Below are 12,042 nucleotides of genomic sequence, written 5' to 3'. Positions count from 1 at the left end.
TGTCAAATAGAGGGGGGGGCCCGTTTTGTACCGTTTCCCTGGTTGAGTGTACATTTGTACATTTTTTTGTCATTTAGCAGACGCTCTTATCCAGAGCGACTTACAGTTAGTGAGTGCATACATTTTTCATACTGGCCCCCCCCCCATGGGAAACGAACCCACAACCCCTGGCGTTGCAAGCGCCATGCTCTACCAACTGAGCTACATCTGTACTATTAATGGCATGTGCCTCTTCGGCGTGCATGCTTCTATCCAAACCGGCTTTCTTTGTAACATACAGTATAGCTTATACGCTACGCTGAGTAGACAACATTAGGAACACCTTACTAATATTGAGTTGCATCACACCCCTTTTTGCCCTCAGAAAAGCCTCAATTCATTGGGGCATGGACTCTACAAGGTGTCGAAAAGCGTTCCACAGGGATGCTGGCCCATGTTGACTCCAATGCTTCCTACAGTTGCGTCAAGTTGGCTGGATGTCCTTTGGGTGGTGGACCATTCTTGATACACACGGGAAACTGTTGAGTGTGAAAAAACCCAGCAGCGTTGCAGTTCTTGACACAAACCGGTGCGCCCGGCACCTACTACCATACCCCATTCAAAGGCACTTAAATCTTTTGTCTTGCCCATTCACCCTCTGAATGGCACACATACACAATCCATGTCTCAGTTGTCTCAAGACTTTAAAATCCTTCTTTAACCCGTCTCCTCCCCGTCATCTACACTGATTTGGAGTGGATTTAACAAGTGACATCAATAAGGGATCATAGCTTTCACCTTGATTCACCTGGTCAGTCTAGGTAATGGAAAGAGCAGGTGTTGTTAATGTTTTGTATACTCAGTGTATGTGATAGAGGTATACCTTATACAGTATGTGATATAGATATGCGGGTGTAGTGTACAGGACACTAGAGTAGTTATTGTTTGACATGAGAAAGTGAACATATTATTTTCCACAGGACTTCCTCCAAAGAACTGTAATTCACCTCTAAGAAAATTACTCCTGTTAGTCCAATCTTTGTTTGCAGTGTATTTTCTCAATGAACTAATACAGTATGAATTCTATGCTCATTTTAACAGTAAAACAAAAAAACAGAACTATCTCTTAATTAAGATGTTATGAGTCTACACAAATTAATCTACATTTTGAATTTGAACATGGGGTATGTATAACACTGTTGATAAAAAATCACAGCAGATGGTCAGTCTTTGGTGTTACCATCAGAATGGGTATGTATTGAGACTGTCCTGCTATGAAGTCTCTGTAGATAGTTTTATACTGTGAAATGACTTGTTTTTATCAACAGATCCGGAAAAAAGGTGCTAATGTCTCTATAGGTGCGGAGTGTTGTTTACCTGTTACATTTGATTCACTTTTTTTTGATCATTTTTGATAGCTATGAAGAATACACATCGATATAGTACATGGGTAATCCCAATTACAGATGACAATTTCCATGCAGTTAAAAATAATTTACTACTTGCGTCATATTTTTTTTTTTTTTTGTGCTGTGATTTCTGAGGGGAACTCATAGGATCTTTTTGGAGAGTCAAGGTATTGTTGAATAGGGGATATTTTTTTGGGCTTCTTATGGGAATGGCCGGGTTATTGTGTTTTGTAGAAAACCTGAAACGCTTCCTCTAACTTGGTCTGTTTCTATTTCACCTCAGGATAGTGTCAGCTGTCCTGTGTTGTCCATTTTCAGTGCAATAATCAGTTTGATGTTTTGTGTTATGATATATTCTCTATCACCATCTTGAACAATAATAATAATAATAACAATAATAACTTGCATAACGCGTTTTCAATACAAAGTAACAAAGTGTTTTCACATCATAAAATAATACTATTCTTTCAAATATGATCATGTTTATTACTGAATTGTGTACAGCACTTGAGGCCTTCTCATTGAAGAACCCCCCAATGCGTTATGTTTTGCCCATTGGAGAGATTAGTTGCATTTGGATGTAAAATAAATAAATAATTGTTATTGAATAATGATGACATAGGGTACTACTATGTTCAAATCAATCTACAGTGTTTATCATCTTAACCAAAGAATCATGTGTTGTCTGCCTTCCAGCTTGATATTTTTTTAAGTGAGAGCACGCTAAAGTAGTCCATAACAACTAATCAGATATTTTGAACAAATATTAAAATGAATCCTCTAACATATAACATTCTGTAACTTGTATAGGGGAGAGAAAAAAAACACGTATTTACATCTTCTATATTTACTACAGGTATAATCAATACAATTGCTACTCAATTTCCGTTTGAAGATGTATACGCTATGTACCCTGCGCAAAAAAGTATATGCATTATAGTCCTTGAACGCAGAAACAATAGGCGCATAACTAATAGAAAAGCTAAGAGCTTTTCATTGTGCATTGCAATACGTTCAAAAGCCTTTTAGGTAGTGCTTTATGTAGCAATGTTTCATATTACATTCACTGTTTATTATCATACAGTATTCACAATATTATATAATGTTCTACTGTGTTGTTATGTGTATTGTAACATGCCATTGCCTTTACTGCGATGGGGTTAGGTATTGACATTGTAAAAACAATGTTTGGTAAGAAATATAAATATATTAGTTAAAAGTTCACAATGTTATTTTATGATATAACGGTTAAAATGGTACATTCTGCTTTGGTGTTTTAGTGAATATTCTTGTTATTCATACATAGGTTACACCCATTTCTACATAAGTGCAGGTTACATAAGAGTATACTTGATTTCTATACCAGAGTCCTCTATTTGAAATATTTGCTTCATCACTCTGCTTGAAATCTGTTTGTGAACACAAAGTTTTATCCATGTGGGTATTCATTTTATTGCATTCTGTAATGGATCAAACTTAATAATGCATTTATAACATTGAGTTAGTTCCACTTCAATTATCGGACATTTTGAACATTTATCTTGTAAACCTTAATCGTGTATCTCTATCTGAACCTTTATCTTGTATAAACAGAGGCGATCATTTACTTGTAATTACTTAGGCCTATCACTGCATCCAATCAGTCCGAAATATGAAACTGACATTTTTTACAGGTGACAAAAAACATGAATGGTTGGGAAGATGTTTTACCCATTGGAAATTGATTATCATTGTTAATCATTTCTATGTCAAACTGTTTACATGGGGTTATCTTTTTCTGTCTGGATCTCAGTTGCACATTTTTTTTCTAGCAACTTATCACGACGACACACTTCCTTCTCAGAACTTTTAAGTAGTTATTTCAATTGAAATGTAAGGCCCATGCTATAAACACATTGTAATCACTATGATATGAATTTGTATTAATTGTTTTACTAACCCTGCATGATTGTTGAGTGTTGAAAGTTGTGTAATAAACTAATTATAAATATATTTCTTGACTGTCATTAGATGCTTCGTGCTTCCAAGTATTGCAATACAGCTTACATTGGGTGTATAAAGTAGATTATGCTTCACAATATGATATAAACATTGCAAAATAATTCTGATTTCAAACGCAGCCCAGTATTGACAAATGTGTTATTCCTCTCTGGTATTGACCAATTCCAAAGTATGGAAATAGAACACATTATTTTTTTACATTCATTTAGCAGACGCTCTTATGAGTGCATACATTATTTTTCATACTGGCCCCCCGTGGGAATCGAACCCACAACCGTGGCGTTGGAAATGCCATGCTCTACCAACTGAGCTACATCCCTGCCGGCCATTCCCTCCCCTACCCTGGACAACGCTGGGCCAATTGTGCGCCGCCGGCTATGACAGAGCCTGGATTAGAACCAGGATCTCTAGTGGCACAGCTAGCACTGCGATGCAGTGCCTTAGACCACTGCGCCACTCGGGAGATGGCATAAGGGTCTCCCTAAAAACACACATCCCCATTCAAGTCAATGATGACATAAGCCACTTTGATTAAGCTACGACCAGAAGTGACTTTTCGTAGCAGGTTAGGAGAGCATTTTCCCTAACCTTAACTGAATTATTCTAACCTGCTACGTTAATTCTCCTAATGGGTGGACTGGTGGCCATTGTGAGAGTACCTATAGCAAAGCTGGTGGATAAATTAAGATGGTTCACTCCATTTACCATTAAAAATGGTCCGTTCCGGTCTACTTAACGGGGCGGGTCTCCCATAGACACCAATGCAATAGCAGCTGGGTCTGATCTGCTTAGTTCATTGACTTTCATTGAACCAGAAAAAAAACAGCGAGTGGGTTGTCTCCCTTCCTCTTCTGTCTCTGCCCATAGGAGCAAAACACGAAGTAAAAGCAGGAAGTGTACCCATCAATCTGTGCTGTGATTTGTTGAAACAACTCAACTGACATCACAAAAAAATACATTCCATTGCATAAGCCACATCAGTTAGCATCATTTAAATGAACATTCTACATTACCATGGAAATGATTGCATCACAATACCAGGCAGATATTGTGAGTGTACCCATGAGTTTAACAGTCAAATTGCCAGGGTTAGACGTTCCAAACCCGTTCTATTCATTCTATTTCTATGGTCCAAAGATGGTATTGACCCATGGAGAATGATAAACAGTACATCCCTATATACTTCCCATTATGGTGTATGTAGCGCCAATGAGGCAATCTCCATTTTGAAGTAGTCCATTTTCTTCTTCACGATTGGCTGATCCCTCCTGATGACCCGGTTGGACGTGACTCTATCAGGAGGGATCAGCAAATGAAGTTGGAAGTCCCAACCAGTTGACTACATTTAATGGTGGAAGCCCTCAATGGCACCTCAGATAGAACAATGAGGGTTGGTTAAAATAAATCTTTGTTAATACCACAGCTAATACTGCATTTTGGCCTCTAGATGCCTTTTATCATTCTATGAGTCAGAACCATACAGTCATTTGGTCAGAACCTGTCTCTGTCATTGGCAATGTTCGAGAGCATCACAACCGTGATGTAACGTGGGAAAATTGTGACTGATTGACTGATCTACAAGTCGTATTGAGTAGGTTTTATGATGCAAGGAGATTTGTAGATCAGTCAGTCTCGACTCGCCTTTCAAGTCGGCTGCAATGTCGAACGTGCCCAATCTCTATGTATTGACCCGGAAGTTACATTTTACAGTAGTGCATTGCTTGATTCGGACAGCGACTCACGACATTGGTTCCACTTATCATAAATGCCCGTAACTTATATATATATATTGTTGTAGCTAATAGTAATGATGTCGAGAATATCAAGTAGACTCATATTGACATGTATTGTATGGTTTACGCTTTATGTTTCTGAAATAAAGAGAGCGTCGTCAGTAACAGCTCAAGGTAAGAGAAGGAGACGCCAGCAGTTAGCTAGCGTTAGCTGGTTGTTTTTTTATGTAGCTAGTTAGCGAGCAAGTTATCACTGTTAAGTTTAAACTATAAAGCCAGCAAATTTGCAAGCTAGCTATCTCACTACTTGCTCTTGTGCAATGGAGTCTCAAATGGTACCTGGTACCATAGCTCTAGCTATTTTTTTGTTGTTGCATATTTAGGTACACGTTTACCCCAGTATCTTGTGCAGGTCAAAAAAGTTCTACCATTTAGCGCTAACGTTAGTAGTTGGTTGTGTCAGAGAGGAAGATGCGAAACATACTCCAAAATCTCTGGTCGTATTTGACAAGCAAGCACATTCAGGATAGATCAGTGGTGTATGCTGGCTCTTATTCGTTCTACCTCGTCTACAGTGATGGTATATTCATCTGCCAATAGCCTAATTATTGGAACCAGCTGAACACATCTAGTAAGTTGATTCCATAATGTGGTTTCTACAGTTCACTTCTGAAAGGATGTAATAATATTTAAATCTGTTTTATTTACAGAGAATGATGAACTACCAGAATTCAAGTTCTCTGAGGATGTGGGCTCTGACATGGAAAATATTCCCAAATTTGTGAGAATGGAGGACCTTGAGTCTCAGCCAAAGAGGCAGTACAAGACTGCAGAGATCGCAGACGCAGTAATGGGAACCGAACTACCTGTCAACCCAGCAGGTATCGAGTCACTGATCCCCAAGAATGTGAAAGACTTTCAGACAGGGTTCTCGCCACCCTGCGATGATGAGGCAAAATGTCCCTCACCTTTGAACAAAGAAGAGTCCATGAATTCAGAACCCATGGAACCAGTCACATTGGAAATGGTCCACGTAGACGCCATGGCAAATGAAGAACAGAACTCCACAGAAACTACAAAGACTTACAAAGTCAACTGCGATAAAAGGAACATCACAGGGATGGACAACTTCACAGTACAGGTCCTAAATGCCTCACAGGTAATCAGATGTCTGGGTTTGTTTAACTGTATGCATCATGACATGAACTAGTGTGCCCGAAAAACTAGGTCCCACTGCCTTGATACTACCTAGACTCAGCCGTGGGGTGTCTAAAACTCAGCCGTGGGGTGTCTAAAACTCAGCCGTGGGGTGACTGAAAGACCAGCCGTGGGGTGTCTGAAAGACCAGCCGTGGGGTGTCTGAAAGACAGCCGTGGGGTGTCTGAAACTCAGCCGTGGGGTGACTGAAAGACCAGCCGTGGGGTGTCTGAAAGACCAGCCGTGGGGTGTCTGAAAGACAGCCGTGGGGTGTCTGAAAGACCAGCCGTGGGGTGTCTAAAAGACCAGCCGTGGGGTGTTTGAAAGACCAGCCGTGGGGTGTCTGAAACTCAGCCGTGGGGTGTCTGAAAGACCAGCCGTGGGGTGTCTAAAAGATCAGCCGTGGGGTGTCTGAAAGACCAGCCGTGGGGTGTCTGAAAGACCAGCCGTGGGGTGTCTGAAAGACCAGCCGTGGGGTGTCTAAAACTCAGCCGTGGGGTGTCTGAAAGACCAGCCGTGGGGTGTCTGAAAGACCAGCCGTGGGGTGTCTGAAAGACCAGCCGTGGGGTGTCTGAAAGACCAGCCGTGGGGTGTCTAAAAGACCAGCCGTGGGGTGTCTGAAAGACCAGCCGTGGGGTGTCTGAAACTCAGCCGTGGGGTGTCTGAAAGACCAGCCGTGGGGTGTCTAAAAGATCAGCCGTGGGGTGTCTGAAAGACCAGCCGTGGGGTGTCTGAAAGACCAGCCGTGGGGTGTCTAAAAGACCAGCCGTGGGGTGTCTGAAAGACCAGCCGTGGGGTGTCTGAAACTCAGCCGTGGGGTGTCTGAAAGACCAGCCGTGGGGTGTCTAAAAGATCAGCCGTGGGGTGTCTAAAACTCAGCCGTGGGGTGTCTGAAAGACCAGCCGTGGGGTGTCTAAAAGACCAGCCGTGGGGTGTCTGAAAGACAGCCGTGGGGTGTCTGAAAGACAGTCGTGGGGTGTCTGAAAGACAGTCGTGGGGTGTCTGAAAGACAGTCGTGGGGTGTCTAAAACTCAGCCGTGGGGTGTCTGAAAGACCAGCCGTGGGGTGTCTGAAAGACAGTCGTGGGGTGTCTGAAAGACCAGCCGTGGGGTGTCTGAAAGACCAGCCGTGGGGTGTCTGAAAGACCAGCCGTGGGGTGTCTGAAAGACAGCCGTGGGGTGTCTGAAAGACAGCCGTGGGGTGTCTGAAAGACCAGTCGTGGGGTGTCTGAAAGACCAGTCGTGGGGTGTCTGAAAGACCAGTCGTGGGGTGTCTGAAAGACCAGTCGTGGGGTGTCTGAAAGACAGTCGTGGGGTGTCTGAAAGACCAGCCGTGGGGTGTCTAAAAGACCAGCCGTGGGGTGTCTGAAACTCAGCCGTGGGGTGTCTGAAAGACCAGCCGTGGGGTGTCTAAAAGATCAGCCGTGGGGTGTCTAAAACTCAGCCGTGGGGTGTCTGAAAGACCAGCCGTGGGGTGTCTAAAAGACCAGCCGTGGGGTGTCTGAAAGACAGCCGTGGGGTGTCTGAAAGACAGTCGTGGGGTGTCTGAAAGACAGTCGTGGGGTGTCTAAAACTCAGCCGTGGGGTGTCTGAAAGACCAGCCGTGGGGTGTCTGAAAGACAGTCGTGGGGTGTCTGAAAGACCAGCCGTGGGGTGTCTGAAAGACCAGCCGTGGGGTGTCTGAAAGACCAGCCGTGGGGTGTCTGAAAGACCAGCCGTGGGGTGTCTGAAAGACAGCCGTGGGGTGTCTGAAAGACAGTCGTGGGGTGTCTGAAAGACCAGTCGTGGGGTGTCTGAAAGACCAGTCGTGGGGTGTCTGAAAGACCAGTCGTGGGGTGTCTGAAAGACCAGCCGTGGGGTGTCTGAAAGACCAGCCGTGGGGTGTCTGATAGACCAGTTGTGGGGTGTCTGAAAGACCAGTCGTGGGGTGTCTGAAAGACCAGTCGTGGGGTGACTGAAAGACCAGTCCTGGGGTGCAACAGTTTCTGTAGGTTTTTGATCCAGCTCAGCTTGATTTAACTAATCATGGTGTGGTCCAGACTGGAACAAAGGCCTGGCACACACTACAGCCATTCAGGATAGAGACTAGAGACACCCCTGCCATAGACCTCAAAGATAACTATGTCCAATGGGATTTTATTTCTCCATACAGGACTTGATGGAGTTCCTGAATGTAAACGGCACAGAGTGCTCTCTGGTGTTATTCTTCACTACCTGGTGCCAGTTCTCTGCCAATCTGGCACCTCACTTCAACGCACTGCCCCGGGTCTTCCCCAGCATGCACTTCCTGGCACTGGACGCCTCCCAGCATAGCAGGTAAACTACCAAAATACTTTACACCAGTGCAAGGCTCTCCAACCCTGTTTCCGGAGACCTAGTCCTGTAGGTTTTTCACTCCAACCTTAATCTAGCCCACCTGATTCTAATAATTAGCTGGCTGAAAAACTGAAGCAAGTTAGTTACAACTGGGGCAAAAACCTACAGGAGGGTATCTCTGCAGGAACAGGTTTGAAGAGCCCTGCTCCAGTGTATCAACATATCCTCATTTGCGTCCAACACAATGAGAAAGGCTACTTTAGTGTTCTGTCTGTGTTGAGCGTAACAATAACTTATGTTATTTTATTTTTTTCTTATTTTTTCTTCTGCAACGCGTTTCTCTCCAGTCTCTCCACAAGGTTCGGAACAGTAGCAGTTCCCAACATCCTCCTGTTTCAAGGTGTGAAACCGATGGCCAGATTCAACCAGACAGACAGAACCCTGGAGACTCTGGTGTCTTTCATAGCTAATCAGACGGGTACGTAAACAAAGGCGACGAGGCATCGGTCCCTGATCATTCAGAAGTGGATGTGTAGTAGCCACTGTCTAGTGGCACAGTGCATCGCTGTGCCACTAGAGATCCTGGTTCGAATCCAGGCTCTGTCGTAGCCGGCCGCGACCGGGAGACCCATGGGGCGGCGCACAATTGGCCCAGCGTCGTCCAGGATAGGGGAGGGAATGGCCGGCAGGGATGTAGCTCAGTTGGTTGAGCATGGCGTTTGCAACGCCAGGGTTGTGGGTTCAATTCCCACGGGGGGGGCCAGTAAAAAATTAATAAAAATCTCTATATATATATAAAAAAAAGAATAATGTATGCACTCACTAACTGTAAGTCGCTCTGGATAAGAGCGTCTGCTAAATGACTAAAATGTAAATGTAGTATTTCATAATGAGAAAGAGTTCAGGATGATGATGTAATCCTTAAAGCCCCCATGCAGTCTTTGTAATTTAATGTTTGTAATCATTGCTAATGAATCTATTGTTTTATTTAAAAACGGAAATAACTCCAAAATATATTTAGTATAATTTATTTTCATGACCCAACTTTTGGCCCTTGAAATGCTAAGTCTGATTGTGTGGGCGTTAGGAAACATATTTGAAGATATCTACAGCCCTGATAGGATGGTATAGAAAAGTGGCACAGGTCCTAATCCAGGCACTTGTCATCTCCCGTCTGGATTACTGCAACTCTCTGTTGGCTGGGCTCTCTGCCTGTGCCGTTAAACCCCTACAACTAAAATAAAATAAAAAAGTTAGTTGTTGTCCCACTGGCTATCCTAAGTTGAATGCACCAATTTGTAAGTCGCTCTGGATAAGAGCATCTGCTAAATTACTTAAATGTAAATGAATAGAGCACGCCCCCTTACCCAGATGAACAGTCATTGGTCTATTATAATCAATCACATTGTGACATCATGATGTGGGTCAAAAGTTCCATCCCACAAGAACAGGTTGAAATTCCAGGCATTTTTTTCAAACCGCTCTTACACAAAAAGGAAATTATCATAATTTTAGAGTGCTATTTCGACCTCATAGTGTGGAAATATCATTTGAAAAACAGGAAAATCTAGTTTTTTTTACTGCACTTTAATGTATTTCCCCCTGCCTGACAGAAAGTACACTTGGGGACTCATCTGCTTGTTCTCATAAATGTACTTCCAATATTTGAAAGACGGGGTCGTTGCAATTCATTAAAACTGTTGTTCAATCTGTCTCTTTGAGGTTTCGAAGTGAGCCCAGATCAGAATGTAACAGAGGAGGACCTCTCTGGACCTCTTCCCAATGTCCCAGTGAAGAGCATTGATTGGCTGCTGGTGTTCTCCATCTTGTTCATCTCCGGCTTTACCACCTACGCCATCCTACGGACTGACAGCATCCGCTGGCTCATCCCAGGCCAAGAGCATGAGCACCAGGACTAATACACAACCCACAGACTGTATGCCCTGTGAATAAAAGTTGCTCTCAATGCGAGAGCTGTTGGGCACAAGTGTGGTAAATCTGGACCTGTATTCAGACAGTGTCTCAGATAAGGAGCGCTGATCTAGGATCCGTTTTTTTTTTTGTCCACAGCTCGTAACGAATCAGATTTGGGAGGACCCTAGATCCTGGATCAGGACTCGCACTCTGAGACGCTTTACAAATACGGACCCAGATTTTTGGAGAGCCCAAGACAGCGCCAGTTCAGCTCTGATGGTTGTCGGTGTTAACTGCTGCCTTCACTGTAACATAGCTGCTGTGATATGGATATACATAATTGTTTGCTGAATGAATTTACCCCTTGGATGTTTGAACACACATGTTCAATGAGTCAGAGTGACCTGCTGTTTATTTCCAACTGTTTTGATGGTGTTGTGATTAAAAGTGTAAGATTAAACGTGTTTTTGATGTTTTAAATGCAGGGTTTAACCTAGCCCTTGATCATGACTCTCAGTCACATTTACATTACACATAAGAGTCATTGGAGGAAGGCGGGTTCTGTTAAGAGCCCCAATGTTTGGTCTGAACATTAACACGATGTTGATGTTTCTAGAACGGTATCGCAATCGAGAATCAATTCACGTTTAGATGGGAGTATTTAGCTGTTTTGACTGCCAGAGCCAGTCTAAGGTCCTTGGACATTAAGGCGTAATGGTAGGCTCCTTAAGAGTACGTCTTGGGCTAGATGTGCAAAGGAATCAAAACAAAGCAAGTGCATGGGGTAAAATTATTTATTTGCTCATTACATAGGCCTGCCTACATTAGGACTTGAAATATCCTGGAATTTGAAGAGGACTTGGACATTAAACATCCCATATAAGCAATTTCAGAGTTGATTTTTTATCAGGCAACTTCACAGGGAGCCACCGTTTTAAATGGTCGCCACTAGTTACCACCGCCACAATGTCATAAACCCCGCCTATTCCTAAAATATTATCTTCTTAAAATGTGATTTTAAACCCTACCTTAACCACACTGCTAACCGTATGCCTAATCTTAAATTAAGAACAAAAAGCTACATTTTTGTTTCATAATTCTTGACGATATAGCCAATTCTGACTTTGTGGCTGTGCTATCTAGAGCGGGGACAGATCTGTCGACCAAATGGTATGCGCGGGTTAATGTTTACTCTCAGGGTTAGCAGTGTATGGCCGTGTGCTTACCAGAGACTTGGCAACTTACTACTGCCCAGATATATATCTAAAATGGTAAGTGCTGCTGGCTGGGTCGATAACGTTAATACTAGTAGTCGGTTGATGTACTCGAATAGCATCGTCAGACTTTCAGACTTGTGATAACTGCAGATTTCCCAATACTATTTAAATGAGAACCGTGATAGCGTTTTATATGTGTCATTGTGCAACCGTTTGCAAAAAAATGTCAACAATATATCTTTATAGTGGAAGAGCTTGACTATCACTATGTTCCACA

The 12,042-nt window shown here is 43.1% G+C and overlaps 1 protein-coding gene across 1 annotated transcript; it reads left to right on the top strand.

Moving 5' to 3' along the window:
• The first annotated feature begins 5,076 nt into the window (after positions 1 to 5,076).
• Positions 5,077 to 11,008, top strand: txndc15 (thioredoxin domain containing 15). The gene is made up of 5 exons (XM_084193183.1): positions 5,077 to 5,296; positions 5,833 to 6,281; positions 8,471 to 8,634; positions 8,982 to 9,112; positions 10,357 to 11,008. Exons 1-5 carry the CDS (start codon positions 5,197 to 5,199, stop codon positions 10,551 to 10,553), a joined length of 1,041 nt encoding a protein of 346 aa, XP_084049309.1. The 5' UTR covers positions 5,077 to 5,196; the 3' UTR covers positions 10,554 to 11,008.
• Positions 11,009 to 12,042: the final 1,034 nt, after the last annotated feature.

The sequence above is a fragment of the Coregonus lavaretus genome (assembly GCF_964263955.1).
Source record: "Coregonus lavaretus genome assembly, contig: HAP1_SCAFFOLD_4891, whole genome shotgun sequence".
NCBI lineage: Eukaryota > Metazoa > Chordata > Actinopteri > Salmoniformes > Salmonidae > Coregonus > Coregonus lavaretus.
The sequence above is the reverse complement of the archived record's forward strand: the minus strand, read 5'-3'. Positions and strand labels throughout refer to the sequence as shown.

Excerpts from the sequence above, each read along its gene's own strand:
- txndc15 (XM_084193183.1), top strand. The coding sequence starts at position 5,197 with ATGATGTCGAGAATATCAAGTAGACTCATATTGACATGTATTGTATGG. Across the intron at positions 6,282-8,470 it reads AGGTCCTAAATGCCTCACAG|GACTTGATGGAGTTCCTGAA; the intron begins GTAATCAGATGT and ends TTCTCCATACAG. Across the intron at positions 8,635-8,981 it reads GACGCCTCCCAGCATAGCAG|TCTCTCCACAAGGTTCGGAA; the intron begins GTAAACTACCAA and ends GTTTCTCTCCAG.